A 24695-nucleotide genomic window follows, 5' to 3' on the forward strand; every position below is an offset into this window, starting at 1 on the left:
AATGCAAACAACGCGTATTTTGTTGGAGAATATGTAGAAATTCGAAGAATATTCGAAAAATTGGTGTGCGTGAAGGAGCTCGGTATTCGTGTAACTTTGTTAAACGACTTTCGATCAAGCGGATCCTAACTGGCTGCTGATTGGCTGATTTGGTTGTACCCCAGAAACCCTCTGATATAAAAATGACCACTGCTGACCAAATCTTCAGTACCCCTGGAATCGTCCGGGGGTACTGTCACGTGTATTGTCTGTTTCAGGGAACTCTTCTGTTGCTGACCAATGTCGCCCACTGGTATATAAGTAATACAACTACTGTGTTCATATAGGTAATGGAATACTTCGTTGGGTTGTTCGTTCCATTAATTCATATAATTGTTTCTTTTTTCAGTCTTTATTTAGATTACTTCGTTGGGTTGTTATTTTTCGAATTATTCGATTCTTTGCTTTGAACTTCGTTGGGTTGTTATTTTTCTAATTATTCGTTTCTTTGCTTTGAACTTCGTTGGGTTGTTATTTTTCTAATTATTCGATTCTTTGTTTTAAACTTCGTTGGGTTGTTTGGTCTCTTATTTCATATAATTATTTTTTATTTCTTCAGTGTTTAGGTCTGGGTTAATTCAATTAATTGTATTTTTCTTGTATGACTATTAATTTTTATTTTAGTTTTTGTTTAGATCAATTTCGAGAACACCAATAGAGGACGTCGGATTCATCCGCTGAGGGGTTCATGCGCCGACGTAAATGTAAGCCGATTAAATTTAAGCTTCGTCGCGAATGTAAAAATTAACGTCGCATATTTCTTTGATTTAATTAATTTAAATTAATTCTCAATTTCTATTGTAACCTGATTGGTTTCACCTTCGACGTTAATTTTCAGTTTATATTGTACATTTTATTTTAAGCGTAACATGCCAAGTGATAGATTAATTAATAGATTCTCGTTTTCAGTTGTTCCCTCGTCTCTAGCTCCGATCACCACTGCTTTGATGTAGAAAGCAAGTGATCGGCCGTTTAACTGGTTCGAAGGGTCAGTTGCCGTCCTCTGGTGAGACGATTCAAGGGAAAGAGTATTTCGGCCGTAGAGGGGTTCAGGAACTGTTCCTGTCTACGGTAGCCCAGACTCAGGATCCCTCTCTTTGTTAGACATCCCGAGTTGGGTCCTGCGGGCTCCCAGCAGGATGCTTAGGAGAAATGGGGAACCCGTGTCGGGTGCGTCGATTCTCCTCCTCTTCAATCAGACTTGCTAAGAGGCAACGAGCTGATCCTTTTAACCTCGCTATACGGTTCGCGTCCCTCGTTCCTGGCACTATTGCATGGTGCATCGCGTCGTAACGCGTCGTGTCACCCACGATTTAGCTTCCTCCTCTTTTAAAACAATAATTACTTGGCATAATTCTATCTCTCTCTCTTTCTCTCTCTTCTATATTAGTTTCTAGGACTGTAAAGGGGAGATCGATGGAACTTTGATTTGATAGATTCCATCTATCTTTCTTCGGGTCTCCACTCGCAGCAACCTCCTCGTGGTGAGACCTGGTAATCGGTGTTACCCACGACGAACTTCATCGTGGGTAACACCGAGCTAATGGCTGCGAATTTAAAATAATATAAACTTGATTTTTAATAAATTTGTTTGACGCTATATGGAAATGTTGTCTAATACTTTCTTTTATAGGTATCGATGAGCTCTACTTCTAGAAAAAATTTCAATGAAATACGTTCACTATTGTAGAAGTTATGATCGTTTGAAAATTGACAATTTTTCTGGGTGACAATATCACTTTACGTGGTTAAGGAGCATCGAATATTCTTAGAATTTCTACATATTCTTCAACAAAATACGCGTTGTTTGCATTTTGAAACATTAAAATCCTCCAATCCGTTCAGTAGTTATAATGTTTTAAACATACAGAAATGTTCGCTTGAAATTTCATGCGCACGTTTAAAACATTATAACTTCTGATCGGATTGGAGGATTTTAATGTTTCAAAATGCAAACAACGCGTATTTTAGTGAGGAATATGTAGAAATTCTATTATATATCTATAAGTATTCCATTATTTCAAATAATGATTCTTTAATTTCACTTTGATGGACAATTCGTCTATCAAAGTTGCATAGATGAAAAATTATTTTCGGTTGCGGGGGTCAATTACAATAATTTTTGGTGAATAGACATGCCCCCGAAATCTTGCGCATTTTCGAGAAAAAAATTCAGTACTGACGGAACTTTAAACGTTAATAACTTTTAAACAAAGCCTCCATCAACAAATTGGTATTCTTAATTTTCATCTTATTTTGGCCTGTAGAATTCCCTATTAAAATTTTTCCCAGGGGTGGTCGAACATCCTGTATATAGAGTATATGTAAATATATATTACGCAATTTTTTTTATTCATAATTTCATTATACTTTTATTTTCCATCATTTTTAATACATATAATTATAAACTTTTGCATTTGAATGTTGTTAGTTATGTAGATACAAAGTAGTACACTTCAATGTTTACTAATCATTCAATTCAACATACAGTGAAACCTCCGTGTCCGCAGTCAGTAAAAAAAAAAAAAGTACTGTAGACATTAGAAAAGTTTTTCGAAATAATTCGAATTGCACAAATGTTAAAGAACAAAATTAACTGAGCATTAAAGTTACACGAATTACTATAGAAGTATTAGAAAATTTGCAATGCCGTTATAATTAGTTAAAGCAGAGGAAACAACTTTCAGTCACTAACTCTAAAAAAATCTCATCCAAAGTAAAGGATTCTTTTAATGATTAAAATGCCATATATTATTGTAAGAGAACCTATATTCAAATCGGTTATTTTCATTATTAATTGCACAATTACATACAATTGCATAAGTATAACGTTTGTTATTATACAGAGGTTTCACAATACTTAAATATAAACTACCAGATCACACATTTACAGAATTCATGCATTCCAGTTTATACAAAAATAAATGTGGTCACGTTTGTACACAAAACTCATGTCATTTAAGAATCACATCGTAATATTTAATTTTATTTACACTACATATATTTAAGTCGTTATTACAATAATAATGCATAATATGCACATTTTTTACGCAAATCTTGTAGAAATACGCTGCAAGTGAAATAGAAAAATTTATATTCGCGAACGAAAATAATATTAAAAGCATGGTACACATACATATACTTAGTACAGTAGTGTTGTGTTATATCACCGTCTGGTTGACTTCTCTTTCACACGGATTTCCGCATACGTGAATGCCATTCTCCTACCACGGTAGTTTGTGGTAGTGATTCATTCTGTCTACTACGCTCATTTCTACGTGGGAAGGGCATTTAGAACATCGCTGTTTTTAAGAAGTTTCCGCTCTTGCAGCATGGTATACGGTGATATAACGCAACTCCACTATATAAGCAAGTTTCAGGTAATATTGCTCTTTATGATAAATGTATTAATAAGTATTAGTTAATAAATGAAGCAAGTTATAGAATGCAATTGCATACAATATTAAATATAATACATAGGTACAATCAATGCAACAAGTAACTTTTTAACTCTCGTTCGGTTAAAATGACCCAGTTCTGGCTGGACGAGAGTTAATAAAATTAAGTGATGCTGCATTCTACGAAAGAAGACTCTTTAAGAATGGTTGAAACATCTCATTTTTCGGTAGTATAGATACATTTTAAGGTATGTACACTTATTTTTTTCCAGACTTACATAATCATTAATTTGTAATTATTGACTAGAATATCTTTGGAAAAACATTCTAAATTCGTAGTAAGATTAAAATATTATTCATTCTTTTTGGCCTCTGATGTACCATATTTACGATTTCTTAAATTGATTACAACCACAGTAATATTGTCTGCAGAACCCCTGTATATTTAAAAAAAACCCAAGTACTTGATAAACGAATTTTATAAATAAACATCTAATATAATAGTAATGTTGCTTTATATTACCTATAATAGCTTTGCAAGGTAATACTTTTCGCCCCAAAATGTGGTTCATTTATACGTTCTTTAATGAATGCCACAGCCTCTTCATTTGTAAAAGTATCCCATAATCCATCTGATGCCAGAACGATAAACATTGGATTATGATCACTGAGATCAAAAGTTAAAATATCTGGATCAGCAATTACTAGTTTTTTATCCTTCAGTGGATAATCTCCCAAAGCTCGAGACGTAGCTAATATACCAGCTACTCTCCATACACCGTTGAATGTTACTAAACCACCAGCTTTGGATATTCTTTTCCTTTCTCTTTCCTGAAAATAATTTTCATTACACAGAAAAACGTATTTTAATTTTGAGACAGAGGTTTGCACAAAAACTACATACTTGTTGAGGTTTATGATCAAATGACAAAGGTATTGCATTGCCTTTTCCATCGCACATTACGCCTCTCGAATCACCAACATTTGCTACAATCAATTTATTGTCTTCTAACAGAGCAATTAAGGCAGTTGTACCTAAATCCATATAAATTTTATAAAATTATTTTGATCTTCTGGCGAATAATATAAGTCTTAAATAAATAATTACCAGCTACATCCATGTTCTTCTTAGCAGCTTTGACTAATAATCGATCGACTTCTAACACTTCGTCAGTTAGTAATCTACCATAATTTATTTTATTTCCATCAAGATAATTCGTAATATCTACTTTTGGTGGTTTTTTCGTTGTCCTGCATGGTCTTATCTTGAAATGACAATAAAAAATGTATTTTCTTACATTTCCACAAATGATATCTAATATTAATCATACTTCTCTCGTAATTGGTCTCTGTAAACTATCTAGCTTATCAAGTAACTCTGGATCAGTCACACCAACACTCTTCTTCATAAACTCATCTGTCAATGATGTGCTCAGTGTCTTGCGAAAAGACTTTTTACGTTCGGGAATTGCTGTATCGCTTGTTTCATCTTTCTGTTCTTCTTCACAATTAATTATGTCTTCTGATGTACGTGGTTCTCTACCAGCTATCATATCTTTTAATTCAATCACTTTTTTATTAATGTTTGGAATAAGATTATCATATGCATAATTTGCTGCAAACTGTGAAAAAGAATATGTTCTAAATCTATTTTATACTTGCAAATAACAAATACATTCGTAGTATTATATAGCATGACTTAATATATTAATGTATTTTATATTATTTAATGGTATCATTTGCCTTTGTAATCCCTTCTGTTGTAATTAAATACTGACTATACGAATTACCATTTTAATAATTTTCATAGTGCAGTTATCTATTATTTACATATTGCTATATCTTACAAAGATATCAGTGTATGAAGAAATAGATTTCTTTATTGAAAATACTATGAATTATTAAAAATACAAATTCTATAATTAATTTTTTATCATAGACTGATATCCATTCTTTTATTATAACAATCTATTAAGTGTATGCAAAGTGTAAAACACTATTCTTGTAATAAATATGTTATCATCTGTCTAAATTACTTCATGCACTACTATGTTTTTATAGAAATATTTCATGTAATAAACACCATTATGACAATACTCATTAAGTTTTCTATATAAGCTAAGCAATTGTGATTAAACAAAGCAATTGCTAGATAAAAATATTGCGAATATTTTGTATGTTCATGTATAATCTAAGTAAATAATATGAATATATTTAGTTATAAAATAATACACTTATACAATAAGTGCATTATACTCTCACTGAATTTGATAATTTTATTTGATGGTTGTTTAATTTAATTGCCACTATTTTGTTATTATTTTCATGTAACTATACAGTTATTAAATACACTTATTTTACCTTATTCCTGATCTTTTTATCTGTAATTTTGGAAGATAATGATCATATAAGATCATAAAAAGGCAATATAAAATTTATGTTATATGAATTGTTTAATATTAAAACATACATTTTTTAATATATCCGGTTTTCAGACAATTGATTAAGTTTATTTGATACTTAAATAAATTATATTATTGAATATTTATGAACTTACATCTCCTCCATGACCATCAAATACTGCAAACAATGATACACCTGTGTTATTCATGTCTTCTTTCACCACAAAACGATCTTCCATGTGAGCTCTATGACCTTGTACAGCATATGCAGCAATATATCCTTGTTTTAATTCCCAACTGAGTTTTACCCCATTGTTTACAGAATCATTGACTAAAAACTGTAGTTTTGATATCTATTAAAAATAAAAAAATTATAGTAAATAAATGTATTTAAATAAGTAAGATATTTATTAACTAATTTTTATAATTTAAATACTCTTGATGTAGTACGGCCAAGCGTGTATTGAATTCTTCCTAATAATGATCGACTCCATACATCAACTGCTTGTATGTAAAACAGAATTATTGCCAAAACTACTCCACAAATTAATACTTCTGGCTTCAATGCATAAGCCCGCATAATCCTCCAAAAATAGCCCAATGGAGTATTTATCCCAGCATTTAATCCAGTAGGAATACCCACTGCAAACTTTGACACTAGCTTCATGTGTGATACGTATGTCTGTTTCACAATTACAAAGGTGTACACACAATTATTGTTAGTGGTTAATGTTATGATAAAAATGCAAATATTAGTCTGGTACAACATACCATTATATTAAAATCTGTTATGATTATTGTATCTTACTATCTACTATTGTGCTGTCAAATAATAAGTCTTATCTATTCGAATCTCTGCTTAAAATGTGCATAGTATAAAAAAGAAAGAAAGGAGAGCAACCAAATGAGACTATATTTTAATACGAATTATGCGACATAAAAATTATAAATCTATACGACGAATCTCTTTCCATTCTAAAGTGATTTTTCATTAAACAAAGAAATAACGTTAGGATTAATTCATTCTGTCACCTGATACAGAATCCTGTCTTCAAACTCGTCATCCATAATATATCGTGTAAAACACCTTGAATCAATCCAGTTTCGGTAGAAATTTGAGAAAACGTGGACGCAATCGAACACGAAACGCAAATACAGTTTACATTAATAAGTCGACAAAATGTTCGTACGGGTCGTTCGTTCGAGACGTTTTAAAAAATCGTATTTAGCGGAACTTAATTTTTACAGTGCCTGGCATCTACAGCAGCGTAGCTACGATACCGAATTATAAACGTTACTGTAGAACAACCCTTGCGTTCACGCCGTAATTTAATGTTAGGCGAAGTTTTCAGAATTATATAAATAACAAATAAAAATGTTAGATTTATTCGTAAACTAGTTTTTACTCATGACTTTGTTCATCTGAATATTGGGTTAAAAAATTTGTTAATTTATTCATGAATTTACAAATGAAACGTATGTGGAAATTAGTTTACGAACAAATCTAAAATTTACATTCGCCGGTCGCAAATAAAATTTGCCCAAATCTGGTTTATAGTATGTTATACGTTTTTATTTCACAAGTCATACCTCGAATAATTTTGGCAGCTTCAAATAAGCTATTATTAGTTAAATCATTAATATAGCAAAAACCTTAGATTTTTATTGAGAAAAATACAAGAACTGCTCCTTAACTAAATTGTAAGGAATCAACGAAAACTCGCTAACTTTTTAAACGTTTTAAAGAACGTATTCGTCGATATAGTTTTTAGTACATTGTTCCTGCTTTATTTATCAGATTGGGATATTATTTGTTCTGGCCAATTGATGATAATTGGGGTGTTAGTAATACGGTCAAACACATTTTAAGAGAAGCAGTAATAGCTACCAGAACATTAATTGTTAAGTTATTCGAATTTGAAATTAAAAATAGTGATTTTGAAAGTAGCAGTATGTAATATTAAATAATAGTAAATAGAAGGAGAAATTTATGCTTTTGATAAATAAATAAGAAAAGTACAATATTGTTAGAGTTGGTCATCTAAATGAGAGTAATCAGGTCGTTTGCCTTAGGCCTCGATTAGGCTTATTATATCAGATCTAATACATAGGGTCACCGGATATAGTTTACAGCGATTATATTACGCTCTGCAAACTGCATAGGGAGAGCTGTCATGCGTTGCTACGACGTGAGCTTAGAAGCCGCGTAAATATGGCCGCGGCCATAATGAGCGGTTACCACGATCGTGTGTAATAAGTATGCGTGATGTTTGTGACTATCCTTGTTGGTGTACGGTGATGAGATCGATGTGTCATTGGCAAAGATGAGCGAAAGAAAGTTTACTCGTGGCCTGGGTAAGCCGGGCATGGCCGCTCAATTACGAGAGACCGTCTCTCAGGTAGTACGCGAGAGTACTGTACAGGTAGGTCCCCTGACATCTTCAACTCTACACCTTTTGCCGCTCGATCGTAGCTAATAATTTTTGGCTTGCATTTCAAAGTATGCAACAACAGTTAACACCAACGAATATTTGCTGTCCTGCATATTATTTATTACAGGATTCGTTAATTCATTACTCATGATAATTAGTATCTATTCTGCACTATATTTTGAATCTAAGATTTAACAGAGTAACATTTAATCAATTTTTGTTTATAACATCTTGTTGAAATTATTATTTTTATATTTTTTTCCAATAGGCTCGAGGTCATGAAATTCCATTTCTTTTAAGGATAATGTTATTCGCATTGAAACATGTCCATTTATGGTATCTTGTAATGCCTTGACTCATTAATTATTTCCTTGAATTAAAGATAAATTGTGTTCTTTTTGGGTATGCTTGTTTGATCCATTTACCATTGTAACAAAAATCTATAATTTGATCTTTTATTTTTTACAGAATGTTTTATCTTCATTGATTTGTTATCATTTATTTTATAATACACACATTTATTTTCAGAATAAGCCACATCTAGTAGAACCAATCGATTTTGAAAGTTTTGTATTAAAGAATAAAACTTTATTACAAAATGATCCACAGAGAGAACTTCTACTTTATCCTCAGGATGATGTTTCGGTGAGTTTAAACTTAATGTTTCTTATCTATATCACTGAACCTGCATCCGTTGTATGAGTAGATAAATTGTTATGAATTCATATACAGGATGTTAATAGCTATATCATAGTAGAATTCATTTGCTTTTCATGTTTTATTATTATTTATACAAATGTAACATCTCAAATAATATATTAATTTCTTCGATTGCTCTTGTTTTTGATAATAAATTATAATAACAATTTAATTACCATTAGTGTAATTGTTTTGGAAAGTAATCATAGAATTCTGATACCTTTTTTCTACAGCAAGTGGTATTGCCTAGAAGATACCGTACTCTTGTACCAACGGTACCACAGGTTTCGGATAATGAGGAAGAAGGAGAAAACCTTCTTACAAAAGAATGTTTGCGAAGTTACACATCTAATTGGAACCTTATACATTATAAATATTCAGCATATAGTGGAACTTATCTTGAATTACCTAAGTATGTTTTTATATCATCGCTTGCAAGGGTATTCATATTAATTTAATATGAATTTCCTTGCAAGTGATGATGTAAATTATCATTATTTAATTCTTATAAACAATGCCTTTATTAAATTTTTACAAATAGTGCATGTTTTAAGGTATTAAATTTATGCAGTAAATTCATTTATAAATATTTTAATTATTCTAAACTTAAAAATTAAAATTGAGGAATATGTTTTAGACAGATAAAGGGTATTTTAATACTTACATTTTAGTTAAGTAAATTTAAAGTTTCCAGTAAAATTTAGTTTATTTGTATATTTTTATTTTTATAGAATAGCAAAAGCAGATGATCTAAAAGACGAAGTGTATGAAATTGATACAGAAGTAGACCAAGTTGATGAGGTAAAATATTCTGCTTTTAAATATTGCTTTTAAATATTGCGTAAAAATTAATATTCTTTACTGCAGTGTTTATCAGATTGCATGCTTAGATAAATAGATTAAAATATCAAATGTATCAATATTTGTTCAATAATTTACAATAGTAAATGTACAAATCAAGCATATAAAGGGCAATGGTAGAAAATGGCCAATATTTTTTCACCTAAAGTATTGATAAAGTATGACTTTCCCATTATTTGCAGGATATAAAATTGTGCTTTTACAATATCTTAGAACATGTATCGTAGAACATTGTTCTTTCTAGAAATAGATTTTATATTTTCTTCCTTTTACAAGTTGTTTTTTTTGCAGAAACAATTTAGCCTACAATAATATTAAAAATGTTTTTTTTCGGTTTTTAATCATTTTCATTTTTCCTTGCATATTATTATGAAGTATTAGATAAACAAGTACGGTAAAGTATAAAAAGTCAAACGAATTAATTAATTTTATTAGGATTTAACAAAGAGTAATGGAATAACAAAAGAAGGCTATTTAATGAAAGGGCCAGAAATTGGTAGCAGCGATCGTATGTTTGCGAATATTGGTTCAAAATCATTCAAACGACGATTTTGTCACCTCAGACAAGAAGTTGATGGCACTTATATTCTTGAACTTTTTAAAGATGAAAAGAAAGGAGAAGCAAAGTTAACAATAGTAATGGACTTTTGCACCGAAGTTGTTAGGAATCCAAAACGTGGAAGGTATTGTTTTGAGTTAAGAATGAGCGGGACTCATAATAAATCATATACTTTAGCAGCAGACAATGAGACAGATATGCAGGATTGGTTATTAAAATTGAGTTCAGTATTACAACATTATAAACAACAAGAAGAAAAACGTGCTGCTTCGTTAGAAAGAGCATGTAATACACCCCCTCCTTCTCCACAACCTATACAGGTATTTTTAATATAAAAATAAGTGGTAAATAGCGGTTCTTAAAATGAAATTTGTTAACAATTAAATTTAATTGCAGGTTTATGGAACATTAAAAGGCTTAGAGCAAAGCATGAATCCACAGTTGATCAAATATTCACGCGAAACCGATACGAGTATAGCATTAGCTAGACGTGAAAATCGCAAAAGATTGTTCAGTATTTACCCTCATATTCCACATAGTAAACAACAGTCGGGTAATTCTAGCGAGCAGAATATCGATCCGTACAAAGAACAATTTGGACACAGAATTTTTGTAAAATGTGAAAGTCTTAAATTTAGATTACAAGCACCGATAGATGAAAAAGAATCATTGTGCCAGGTGGAACCATATCAAACAACATTAAGTCTTTACGATGCAAGAAATGGTAGAAAACTTACGGAAAACTTCCATTTTGACATTAATCACGAAGTTGTTCAGGGAATGGTAAAAGAATTAAGTCCTGTAGGTATTATGACAGAATCTACAGAAAATTTAAAATTACCAGACGATTTAAAAAACATACCATTAGATTGGATTAAATATCCAAAACAGGTTTGTTTATAAAAAATTTTGAAAGTATAATTAACATTAGCGTTTTGTTGATTATTAATCACAGTTTTTTTTTTTACTTTTACAGGCCATATTTAGTATTAGTAATCCTCACCCTGATATATTCTTGGTTGTAAGAATAGATAAAATACTACAAGGGAACATATGCCAAACTTCGGAACCATATTTGAGAGCTACAAAAGATCCGCGATTAGGTTTGAAAGTGCACAAACAAGTCAGAGCATGTTGCCAAAGGTAAGTACTTATATAGATGTATTGAAAATTATATAAATAATAAATTTTCGGAGAATTCTGCTTAATTTGATGTGTGCTTTTTAGATTGGGGAATTACAGAATGCCTTTTGCATGGGCTGCCAGACCGTTATTTAGATTATATAGTAATGAATTGGATACATCGTCAGATTTTCCGGCAATATATAGACAGGAAGGAAATAAAATTAAAGATGACGAATTACTAAAACTTCTTTCAGAGTACAGAAAGTATGTACCGAAAAAACGCGTATTAATTTATGTAAAAATATCTACGAATATTTTTCTTTATTTTAGACCTGAAAAACTTAGTAAATTGACTGTGATACCTGGTTGGTTAAAAATAAAAATTGAGTCAATTACAGAATTACCTGACAGTATGTATTTAATTAATCAAATATTTTTCATACCTACAAACGAATGAATAATATAATGATTAATTTTCTTTTCATTTCTAGATACACTGTCTACGTCCTTAGCAGCTTTAAAGCCATTTCCATTACCACCAACGTCTGAACCGATTCTTGAAGTTGCAGAGTTTGAAAGTACTTCAGAAAAAGACGTTCATCCTTACACAACGTATATTAACCATCTTTATGTGTATCCGCAAACTCTTTGCTTCGACGCTCAAAAGATATTTACAAGAGCCAGAAATATTGCTTGCATCGTTGAATTACGGGATGATGATAGTGAAAATACTACGCCTTTAAGAGTACGTATAATGTGTTAAGAGTACGTGTATTACATTTTTTTATACATCGAATAAGGTAATTAATTGATTTGCTTTAAAAATCGTTAAATTATTTTTAATGTTTTCTGTCTGTTCTTGTAATAGTGTATATATGGAAGACCTGGTGCACCACTTTTATGTTTACGTGCATGTTGTGCAGTTTTACATCATAATGCAGTTCCTTCCTGGTATGAAGAAATTAAAATACGACTACCGACGAAACTTCATTCTAGGCACCATTTACTTTTTTCCTTTTATCATATAAGTTGTGATATGAACAAGAAGAAAGAAAATGGAGTGGAAAACTGTGTTGGATACGCTTGGTCTCCCTTGTTGTATAAGGGAAGGTATGATATACATTTAAAAGAAATTTCTACAAAATTTCTAAAGCACGAATTAATATAAAATACCTATTATGTACCTTGAATTAGCTCGATAATATATGAATTAACCCTTTACACTCGAGAGGTGAAACTCTTTGTTTATGTTAGTTTTCGTTAAACCCCGAAGCGTTGACAGCAATTTCGGTTCATGAATAAATTCCTAAGCTCTTTATGTGTTCTATGATATGTAAAATAATAGATTTTGAAATAGCAGTATGGAGAGTTTAATTTACGACTTTGCAGTTATAGAATAAGAATATATAATTTGTTTAGATTAAACGTGGATATGGATATAAACGTACAAGCATTACCCGTAGCAACACATTTACCTCCTGGATATCTTTCTATACAACCACTTGGGCTTGGAAAAGGGGTAAGAATAAGATCACATAAAATTGTATATAAAATATTTTTGAATGTTCCAATAATAATAATTTATGTTGCTGTAGAACGCGGGACCGGAAATTATATGGATTGACTCTCAACGTCCAGTGTTCACAGTAGCATTTCAATTGATTTCAACCGTATTTACACGGGATGTACATTTGCATAATTTGTTTGCTCACATGGAACGAATCCTGGACACAAAATTGGGAGCAATGCCAGCAGATTCGGAAACGTGCAAAATATTAAAAGCTGCTCATGCAGTACAGCTGGTTACTGTTATCACATTTCTTCCTACGATATTGAACCAATTGTTTACATTATTAACTCATACTACAAACGAAGAAGTTGGGTTATTTATTATAAGAGTTTTAATACATTTTATAAACATGGTGCACGAAGCTGGGAGAAAAGAAACACTTCAAGCTTACATTAAGGTAAGAATTGCTGATAAATTTAGTTTTTCGAAATAATACTAACAAGGGTTTATGTCACGGTTTTAATCGCCGATTTTCACTACGAAAACTGCAGAGTTAGAAAGAACAGCATTTATATATTTTAAATCTATAGTATGGTTCCTTGTAAGAACATAGAATGAAAAATATATCAATATTACATTAATGTTTTCTAGTTTGTGTTTGTATCGCCTTCGCAAGGAAACGGCAGTATAACTGTCCACGAGCAATTAGGAAAACATCTTCCTACATTATTGCAGCCAAGTAATACCGATTTTTTAGTAGTAAATAAATTTATGCATCACTCCAGCTTCTTTTTCGAAATAATGATCAAAAGTATGGCACAACATTTACTTTCAACGGGAAGAATAAAGGTGACGTTTTATTTGAATGAAATATGTATTAATGAACATAATGTACGAAAAAGATTTTGGTTTAACCAAATTATTTAACAGATGCATAGGAACGAAAGGTTTTCTAAGGAATATCACGAAAAAATTCGAAGTTTAGTAGAAGTTATTATGCCTTACCTTATGACCAAATATAAAGAAATGCCCGTTGAAACGCACGAATTAAATAAAAGTCTCGCACAGTTTCTAAAAGTAAGCAAATTATAAAGCATTATATAGTATACTTTAATGCATTTAAACGTTAATTCTACATATTCTAAAATAGCGATGTCTTACGTTCATGGATCGTGGGTTTGTGTTCCGTCTCATCAATTCGTATATGGATAATTTTTCTCCCGGAGACCAACGTACGCTGCACGACTTCAAATTTACGTTCTTGCAAATAATATGTTCCCACGAGCATTATGCGTCTTTCAACTTGCCAATGATGCAATCGCGAATCACTTCCAGAGGTAAAAGTGAAACTAGTACCGTTTACATATTCTGTATTTCAAACTTTATAACATAATCATTTTGTGCTTTATTCAGAAGATACAGAGAGTGATCCAGAATGTGATGGTATGTTAAGTCATGTTCATACACTCCCGTCTTTATTGTGGTTTGTTATTGTAGCCATAGTGAGTGGGAGTTGCACATAATTTTCTTAACATTAATCACTATCAATCACTAGATTTTTATAAAATATTTTTCATGGTATTCTTATTTGTTGCAACGCAAGCCTGGTTTGTTATATCATTGAAATGCACTGATGGCTGTGAGGTGTTTGGAATTACAAAACATTTATTACTTATACAATATAGCGTTCGCATAAAATAGTCTTCGCACACAATTCACACGTATTTTTATTATACACCATGTTTTATTACTCAGTCCCAAATCTTTTGAATATTATTTTGACATTGATGTTTACTTCTTAAAAATATCTTTATATAATAAAAACTGCACGAACTTGCAAATATTTCAAGTACGATTAGTGGAATAATTATACTATTATTAAATAATAAACAATTTCAGTCAAAAACAATTTTATTTACTCGTTCTGAAAATTAATTGCATATGACATAGTTAAGAGTTTGTAGCAATCTATTAAATAATTTCATTTAAGCTATTTTAATTTCGTTCAATTTATAATGTTTTTAGGTGGCCCTTATGTATGTGCATATTTTCTTGTTATTATATAATTTAAAAATAATTTAAATAGAACGAATTTATTAATTTGAATTATTCGTTACAGATCTAATGAGCGAATACTGTTTATCCGAAGATTTCTGTAAACATCACTTTTTGGTTGGACTCTTGATGCAAGAAGTTAAAACATCCCTAAGCGAAATTGTACAAATACGAAAAGTAGCGATAGCTACGTTAAGAGATTTAGTAGCAAAACATGAACTTGATGATAGATATCAGAACAAGGTAAGGTTAATTTATTTGTTAAATATTAAATACAGGCTTGTTTAAATTGTCACTAATTAAAAAGAATATGAATACATTATGTTATTGTTCTATTATCTAACATGTAATGTTTATTGATGAAAACGGAATTGTTACTTCATTTTGTATTATGTATAATAATTAAAATTTAATATGAAATATCTCCTAACAAAAGACAATGTCATCATTAACGCGGTTATAAACTATCTTTTAATTAAATCGGTTTGTAATTAGATGTATTTTATTATCATAGGGTCAATTAAGTAGAATAGCATCTATTTACATACCATGGCTAGGTATTGTATTGGAAAATTTACATCGACTGCAATCTGTACATGATAATAAAACTGATACTAAACAAAATGGTACCAATAGAATATCAACTAGTAGTTCATTTTTAGCAAACAAAGATACTAGTAGCAATACAACAACTACTGGAACTCCAAAGTCAATTCATAGGTACGCTTCAGCGTTATAGCGGTAAATTTTTCATATATGTAAACGAAGAAATGTGAATAATTTATATAAAATAATATACGTAGGCTCACGTTACATTTGGATACGCAATCTCCAATAAGAGCGTCCATGCATCTGCGAGATTCTACGTACTTCGCTGCCATAGCCGGACAAGGTTTGGTTAATGGTTACTCCTGTACTAGTATAGAATCAGATACCTCAACTATGTCTGGCGCCTCTCAGTCAAATATATCGCAAGAAACTACTATAATCCGTGAACCTATCGAAAACGGTACTGGCGAGAAAAAGAGACACTCACGTTCCTTGAGCGTTACACAATCATCGCCTAGATGTGATAAATTGCAGTCGTCTGAAGTTAGAGACATATTGCTTTGTTTCCTATTTGTTATAAAGTATTTGGGCGATCATCAGGTTATTGCTTGGTGGCAGCAATGTAGCGATTGTGAAATTTTAAACTTCTTTTCAGTAATAGAGTACGTATTACTGATTATGCTGTATGTTTCTATACTATGGAATATTTATTATTAGGGTTCTTTTCTTTTCTCAGAATGAGTCTGCATCATTTTAAGTACATTGGAAAAAGACAAATAACTACAAATGCTGCAAACAATTGTGGGAAACCTCGAACGGTAAAAGCAATGACATTGCCAGCCAGAATGGCACCGCCCGACTTTTCCACCGAAGGACCTGCTACTAGTACTTTACAACCTCATAACACTACAATTAGAGAAAATCTTGTTGAAACTGATAGTGGAAAAGTACATCAAGTTTTATTAGAAGCAAATATGGCAACAGAAATTGGTCTCATTGCGTTAGATTGTCTAGGATTGTTCTGTATTCATTTCAAGGTATAAAATAATTCACATAGAACTACGTGTTTTATTACTAAAGTGTGAATTGTTTTTTTTCTTTATAGGATGTACTTTTAGCAGCGGATGGAGATAATCCCATAATGCAAAAAGTTTTCAGTATATATTTGTCATTCTTGCAAGTTGGTCAGTCTGAAACTTTGCTGCGTCATGTTTTTGCTAGTTTTAGAGCTTTTTTAAATAACTATTCTATAATTCTGTTCCAAGGTATGAACTCTAATGTTATCAGCGAGCATATAATTATATTCGTAGAATGCAGTAATTGCGATTGAAAGAATTAAACATTCAAGGATTTTTCAGTGATCCTAATTAATTATTAATCTTATAGGGAACGCAGTTCTTTGTGGACGTTTGTGTTACGAGTTATTACGTTGTTGTAATAGTAAATTAAGTTCCATTAGGCAGGAGTCCTGTGCTTTGCTTTATCTTCTTATGAGAAGCAATTTTGAGTTTACTAGTAGGAAAGGTTTGACCAGAGTTCACTTACAAGTAAGTATTTAAAAAAAAATCAGATTAATTGTAAAAATGAACTATACGGCCCATGGAAAAAACTCACGTCATCATCTAAGGATTATAACGGGTCGATAATGTTTACTTCCTTTTATTTACGAATAGGTGATAATATCAGTTTCCCAAATGCTTGGAAACGTTATTGGATTGAATAACTCAAGATTTCAAGAGTCGCTTTCATTGATAAATAGTTACGCTTCGTCCGATAAAGTGATGAAAGGCACTGGTTTCCCGGTCGAAGTTAAAGATCTCAATAAAAGAATTCGAACCGTTTTAATGGCGACAGCCCAAATGAGAGAACACAACAACGACCCGGAAATGTTGGTGGATTTACAACATAGTTTGGCCAATTCATATGCCAGCACACCAGAATTAAGACATACGTGGTTGGAAACTATGGCTAGAAACCATGCGAGGGATGGAAATTTTTCAGAGGTACATACTTTAAAATTATCTGTTATATCTTCAAAAATAAGTTCTAAGTCCCTGATTTAAAATAAAGTATTCGTATATGATAATATTGTTTTTTCAGGCCGCTTGCTGTCAATTACATATCGCTGCATTAATGGCCGAATATTTAAAATTGAAGAAAGTTCACATGTGGGGAGCAGAAGCTTTTGACAAAATCTCTGAAAACATTTCTAGAGACGAATGTAGCCTTAAACTCGATGCTGGTGAGATTTGTATGTTTGCACATGTTTGTATTATATATTATTTCATCAACTTTTTTTTTTATTATGCACTTAAACAATGTATGATGTTGAATTGAATTTACTTTATTCGAATTAGTTTGTATCAATAAGTAGTAAAATAATTTTCTTACTTTAGTAATTACTGATGTAGTTCGTAAAGATTGTTGTTTAAATTTAGCGTTTCGATAGTAATACGTTTGCATGGATTTTGGTTTTTAGTTTTCATTGATAGATAGAAAATTGTATAATTGTTGGCATTATTGTAGGCGTGCAGGATATTCATTACAACGACTATCTACTTCTTGAGCAATTAGAAGTTTGTGCAGACATATTAGAGAAAGCGGAACGATTTGAACTTCTTGGACATTTATATCGATTAATAGTTCCTATGTACGAAGAAAAACGGAATTACGAAGCTTTAGCAAATTGTTACTCGCATTTGGCGCAAGCCTGTAATAAAATTGTCGAGGTTACTAAATCTGGAAAAAGACTTCTTGGAAGATTCTATAGAGTTGCATTTTTTGGTTCGGTATGAAATAGTAAAAATTAATACCTTATACGTATAAATAGTCCTTTATTTTGATTTCTGTACGCACATGTTTTTTTAGGCGTATTTTGAGGATGAAAACGGTCAGGAATATATTTACAAAGAACCAAAAATTACATCATTATCAGAAATTTCAGAGCGCTTACATCATTTGTATTCCGACAAGTTTGGCGCGGAGAATGTTAAAATGATAATGGATTCCGTACCAATCAACGTGACTGAATTAGATCCAAAGCTAGCATATATTCAAGTGACGCACGTTACGCCTTATTTTGAAAAATTTGAATTAGATGTTCGACAGACAGAATTTGAACAGAATCACAATGTATCGTGTTTCATGTTTGAAACTCCATTTACTAAAGAAGGAAAAGCAAGAGGTAATCCAGAAGATCAGTGGAAACGGAGAACGATTGTTAAAAGTACGTTAATTTTACAATTTCGCGCCATCTATGAAATAATTTAACATACAAATAATGTCAACACTTATATTTTAGCACAATATTCGTTCCCATACATTAAGAAACGCATCTTAGTAATCGAGAAACGATTAATGGAACTGAGCCCGATTGAAGTTGCTTTGGATGAAATGCGACAGCGTGTGCAAGAATTAGAAGACGTTGCTCTAATAGGCCCAACGGATGTGAAAAAATTGCAATTAAGGCTACAAGGAAGTATATGTGTTACAGTAAATGCTGGACCGCTCGCATACGCTTCTGCGTTTTTAGATCCCGCGTTATCACCACAATATCCAGACGATAAAGTTGAAGAACTGAAAGATGTTTTTAGGTAAGCTCTCTTCGTTTGTTTTTTCTTTCTTCCTTTCTTTCTTTCTTTCTTTATTATTGTATAATGTATATTATTTTCAGAGAATTTGTTAAGATATGTTACACGGCGCTTCAAATAAATAGTAAATTAATTACGTCTGATCAGCATGAATATCAAGAAGTGTTACGTGAAAATTATCAAAAACTTTGTCAAAATTTATCGTCGTTGCTCGGAGAACCTATTTGGCCTGATGATCAAGTTGGTAATTTCAAACGTAATAGTGCTGCTTTATTTAGTGCTATTAGTGGTGCTAATAATCATACAAGTACAGCCTAAAATGAGAGAAGGATCGATACAAGATCATCTGCAACTGAATTAGCTTTGTTTTTAAAGCAATTTCTTCTGTAAGTAAATGGTACAAATTGGGTTATGCATAGTGTTTTATTGACTCTTTCGCTCCGAGGAACGTTTTGAATTGAAAAAGTCAATTGTTCTAATAGTATAATGAAATTAAACTTAGTGAATGATTACAAAATAATAAAAAGTAAAAAACTAATTGTTGAATAAGAAACCTGTTTTAGTTTTATTATAAACAAAATATCACAGTTCAACGTATACAAGAAGTATAAAAATTATAATACTATTAATCAATACTTCCACCATTAGGTTTATTGACTTCAAATAATCAATTCTTCACATTATATACAAATTTTTGCAACATCGTAATGTGAATATTAATTTTATTGCAAACATTTCGGGGCGAAAGAGTTAAATATAGACCATCCTAATATTTTCGCTATTTTATATAATAGGAAGTAGTATCGTTTACAAAAGTTGCATGATTTTGAGACAAGCAGAATATGGTATAACCGATTCTTTGTAAGCGCAGGTACAGTATCAAGGTCAACTTCCTTTTTTTAAAGTAGAACGTCTATGTACTTTCTTTACAGCAGAATTCGATAGAGCAGTCAATTTTAAAAGTTGAAGTATTATTCCATTAAATGCCGCTGGAAAAAATTAGATGTTTCGTTTAAAAAAATGAAATTAACCTCTAAAACTATGTCTACCTCAAAACCATATAATTTTGTAAACAATCATTATTTAAAATAGCGAAGATAGTAAGGTAGCCTGTTTCTAACGGGACATTGTATTTATTAATTTGCTTAAGCACAAAAGAAATTCTGTTACTAATTGTGAATTAGTGGTTGTTGTTATTATGATAGCAAGTAAGTTATCAGTACATTTAAATTTTACTGTTATAATCAAACTTCCTATTTTCCTATTGTATGCACTAAATGGTAATATTTACATACTCATTTTTTTTTTTTTTTTAACTATTTCGTGTTGAATGTTTTATATAATAGAAAGGATAAAAATTATAAACAGTGGAAGTGAACTACTCTCTTCAAACAATATAAAAGTATTATGTCGTGGCCTAATGCAAAGATTTTCAATAATTTGACTACTGCCATATTTTCATATATTTAATATATATATACACATACATATACTCTTTTTAGTGCAAACGTATACAGACAGAAAGGTAAATTGCAGAAATAGTATTTAGGTATTTTAATTTCGTGAAAGATTTACATTTCTTCTAACTACAAGATTTGTAATTGTCTACATCAGTATACAATTTTTATGTATTAAGAATATTACATATATTAAACCTAGCTGAATGTAGTATATTTTGGTGTTAAGCACCTAAAGGGGCATTTATATATGCGTATATATTGATTTAAGAATTTAATGATTTATATACATATTGGAATATGTTAAATGTGTAGACCTTAATTTGTATATATTTGTATAATTTATTCTACGTATATATTGTGTAAAGAAGATGTAGCTAGCAATTTATTCTATATTTATGTGAATATTATTAACTGAGAAGGGGAGAATATTTTGAAGTTGCAACGCTTTTAAAATATCGAACATTTAAATTGTTATACAAACTTATTTTACATATTTTATATGGTAATGAATATTAAAAATTTAGTTAAAATGGAAATGCACATTTATATCCTACGGAATATTTATCACAAGAAATTAAGATAATTGTTGAACCTCCTTATTCTGGTTCGCGATAAAACAAAATTTTACATATTATGTACTTAACTATGATATTCCTTTCAATGAACTTTTTTTAAAAATTATTTTTCTTTCATACTATATGCTTATCTTCTTTATATAATTTTGTTGTGATACATATAAAATAAGATACAATAATTTATTGTATTTTTATTTTGTACAATTCTTTTCATAGCTTTATGTACATAAGACAACAGATACTGAAATTTTGACAGTGTACATGTAAAATTTAGAATTACAAATGATGAATATTTTAGAACTTTTAATTTTAACTGCACACAATATATCTAATTAAAACAAAACGTGGAATAGAATTTTCTATTTTATAGAAATTTTATTTCCTAGTTAATTTATCAAACAATTTTGAAATAACTATTTGTATAAAAGAAAATCTTATCTCTGTTATGGGGTTTTATGCAAAAAATGTTTGCAAATTTGATGAGCTTTTTTGTATAGCAGAGTGTATAATTGTAATTAGTATGTATAGAATGTTGTGTTCGAGTAACGAAATGTTGTTATTTATCTTTGGCAATATATGTCACTTGATAGAATTTGTTTGGAGGAATGTTTTATTGAACAAATCCATTTGAAAATTGCTTTATACACTTGTAATTTTAGTAGTACAAAACTACTTATAATACTTATGCAAGCAAAGAATTAATTTATAATAAATACTTATGGTTATATTCAGTGTCAGGGGATTAATTCAAATTAATGATTATTGATTAATGAATTTAAATTTAGCTAATTTAAAAAGAAATATCTTGGAGTTTATTCGTGAAACAATATGTTTAGTAGTTTTGGCGTTAATTATGTTCTTATTAATATTAAAAAATGCAATTTCATTTATTTGAAAATTACAATTGATTTGAAAATCTGCAAAATTAATGTACAGCAATTTACTGTCATAATGCTACAATAAAAAAAGGCTGAATAAAAAGTATGTATTTCGATATGTAAATTAAAAATATTAGACTTTTACACTAGTAACATTTAGTTAATGGATAAACTTTGAAATAATATAAATAATATTTGACTGAAGAAAGTGGTAAAGTTTGTGTGCCATGGCATATTATTTCTTTTATTCAGACTTTGTTTTGTAGTCAGTTATAATGCAAAACAAACGTCGTATAGAAACATGTCTGAATATGTGGAAATATATGCTACTATTTGTCTCAACTAATACAATTAATGTAATGAACGATACCGTTAGAAATAGAGAAAGTTATGCTTATAGAACTACAAATTGTTTATATGAAAAATTAATTCTAAGAAATAACTATACATCAAACATATAAAAACACATTTAGTTCTTTATTGCTGACGTCTATGCTAATTCAAACAAACTTATGTCAGATTTATACTATATTGCAATTTGATTAATTAGAAGCTGTCTCATAAAATTCCCTAAAAATAAATGAGGCTATGATTATAGTCTTAATTTATGCATTCTTTCAAATGTATAAGGAAAAAAAAGTCACATCTTGGAATGCATCTAAAATTTAAGATAAATTTGATTAAATGATCTTTTACAATTGAATTTGCTTCTCAATAATGGATATTTAATAAAAATTATTGTTTTATTTTGTGTATTATATGTACACATATAGTGATTCATTTGGAAAGTTACAATCAAAATATTTCGAAAACAGAGATTAACAAATACAACGATCCTATTTATTATTTATTTATTAACTGTTTTCAAGGTTATTCGAAGGTAAACTTTGTTTTTTAAAAAAGGAAATTTATATTTCTATTTTACGAGAAAAAAGAAAAAAACTTTTGTACGGGACAAAAATATAAATAAAGAATATACGTTTACGTTTTAAAATACAAAGTTGGCCTTCGAATAATCCTGAAAACACTTGACAAATGATAAATAAATAGGATAGTTGAACTTTCCCTTCGAAATCGTGACATTTTTGTCTCGAATATTTCTCTCGGAAATGCATACTTTTCGAAATATATTTCGACTGTAATTTATCAAACGAGCATTCTGCATTTACTCATACTTGTTTATTAACTATCATTTAACAAAGCGGAATGATAAACAATTTATTGAATGCATTTCCGTTTGCAAAGTTGAAAATAAAATTATTTTCAAATGCGGTGCCTCTTTAGTTGCAAAGGGTTTAATAAATGAAAGTCAGAATGCTGTCCAATATGTTAAAACTAATACTGTCATCTTTAATAACGATAATAAGTCTGACTATGGTAAACATAACAATATCACACAAAATATATTACTTCGATTGTTTAAACTTTTATAAAGAACGGAAAAATATAATAAGAATTGCGCGCATTTGCGAAAGAAAAAAAGCATAATACGTGTTTAAATTCAATAATAGAAATGAATGGTGCATGAAAATAAATGTTGCTATTATATAAGTAACACAAATATAGTCCTAATTTTAATAATTGTCGAACTAATTTGAGATGCAATACTGAAAATGTAAATACTGCTTTGTGAATTTAGTTTATATTCATTAAACGTGTACGAATTTTGTAAAGATACGTGACATTTTTCAGTCAGTGTTTGTGTTAAAGAATAATGTTGGATTACCTTGCATGTAGAGTTCTGTCTAATTTTAATACAATAAGATATTGCTTAACGCTGAGGTTCTTAAAATTTAGGGCACTAAGCAAGGTCATCTTAACCTTACCCGAACGATAAACGTGTGCAAAATTGTAAAAACACTAGTTATAGTAGAAATCGCTACATTGAAAAAAAACATTTACATCAGTTTATTAATTACCTTAACAGTTGTAATTTTTTATTCTGAAGAATTGTCATTTAAGATTATTTCCACATAAAAATTGCAATATAATAAAACAATAGTATACGGGCGTTAAACAGATCTTATCGTATTGTAAAATATTTCAGCAATTAATTTCCTTAATTTATGTACACAGTAATAGGATCATAAGTTGAAAATGTACTAGCACAATGTTCCCGATTATTTCACATCGCATTATTTCGACACTGACACATTACTTGCAACTTAAAATACACGGATGTTATAATTATTAATGTATCACCATTATAGAAACACTGTATTTGTTACTCTATTGTGATTAAAATAATAAAATGATAAATAACTGGAAAAATATTATTACAATATATTTATCATTTTCTGTTTTACTCTAGCAATTTATTAGTAAGTTAATAATTGTATTATTAAATAATATATACCATTGTTTTGCAGTAACACTATTTCTAGATACGAAATACAATAGTTTTATTTAATTTATTTACATTGCTTAAACTAGATATTCAAATAAAACTATTTTATGTTGGGTGTTCATTTAAAAAGTTACAATTGAAATATTTTCAAAACAATGCATTTCGAATTACCTAATGAGTTATAAAAAATTCAAGGCAGTATTTGTCATTATATTT

At 30.1% G+C, this 24695-nt stretch overlaps 2 protein-coding genes across 7 annotated transcripts; one reads left to right on the forward strand and one right to left on the reverse strand.

Annotated features, from left to right (window-relative positions):
- Positions 1 to 2396: 2396 nt before the first annotated feature.
- Positions 2397 to 14286, reverse strand: LOC143348567 (protein phosphatase 1L). Of its 3 annotated transcripts, none has more exons than XR_013080789.1 (9): positions 6872 to 7281; positions 6276 to 6521; positions 5995 to 6192; positions 4769 to 5059; positions 4546 to 4702; positions 4342 to 4472; positions 3961 to 4268; positions 3716 to 3874; positions 2397 to 3617 (listed from the first exon to the last, which is right to left on the reverse strand). XR_013080789.1 is itself a non-coding variant. In XM_076778928.1 (9 exons), exons 3-9 carry the CDS (start codon positions 6504 to 6506, stop codon positions 3790 to 3792), a joined length of 1401 nt encoding a protein of 466 aa, XP_076635043.1. In that variant the 5' UTR covers positions 6507 to 6521; positions 14031 to 14096; positions 14187 to 14286; the 3' UTR covers positions 2397 to 3789. The 3 variants fall into 3 exon arrangements, 2 of the variants coding, with proteins under 2 accessions (XP_076635043.1, XP_076635042.1); XM_076778928.1 differs by lacking the exon at positions 6872 to 7281 and adding exons at positions 14031 to 14096; positions 14187 to 14286 and having other exon boundaries at positions 2397 to 3874; XM_076778927.1 differs by having other exon boundaries at positions 2397 to 3874; positions 6872 to 7280.
- On the forward strand, positions 7860 to 24394 carry Ziz (dedicator of cytokinesis protein Ziz). 4 transcript variants are annotated; one of them, XM_076778922.1, is made up of 29 exons: positions 7860 to 8262; positions 8800 to 8916; positions 9204 to 9382; positions 9702 to 9771; positions 10267 to 10710; positions 10787 to 11281; positions 11367 to 11533; positions 11618 to 11779; positions 11846 to 11925; positions 12007 to 12260; positions 12384 to 12625; positions 12935 to 13034; positions 13111 to 13482; positions 13677 to 13874; positions 13956 to 14102; positions 14176 to 14362; positions 14439 to 14468; positions 15145 to 15323; positions 15595 to 15800; positions 15884 to 16291; positions 16366 to 16666; positions 16735 to 16894; positions 17016 to 17176; positions 17303 to 17632; positions 17730 to 17880; positions 18156 to 18418; positions 18498 to 18855; positions 18931 to 19222; positions 19303 to 24394. In XM_076778922.1, the coding sequence occupies exons 1-29, from the start codon at positions 8164 to 8166 to the stop codon at positions 19535 to 19537; spliced, it is 6387 nt and encodes a 2128-aa protein (XP_076635037.1). In that variant the 5' UTR covers positions 7860 to 8163; the 3' UTR covers positions 19538 to 24394. The 4 variants fall into 4 exon arrangements, with proteins under 4 accessions (XP_076635037.1, XP_076635039.1, XP_076635038.1 ...); XM_076778923.1 differs by having other exon boundaries at positions 7861 to 8262; positions 17730 to 17871; XM_076778924.1 differs by lacking the exon at positions 14439 to 14468.
- Positions 24395 to 24695: the final 301 nt, after the last annotated feature.

The sequence above is a fragment of the Colletes latitarsis genome, chromosome 11 (genome assembly GCF_051014445.1).
Source record: "Colletes latitarsis isolate SP2378_abdomen chromosome 11, iyColLati1, whole genome shotgun sequence".
Lineage (NCBI taxonomy): Eukaryota > Metazoa > Arthropoda > Insecta > Hymenoptera > Colletidae > Colletes > Colletes latitarsis.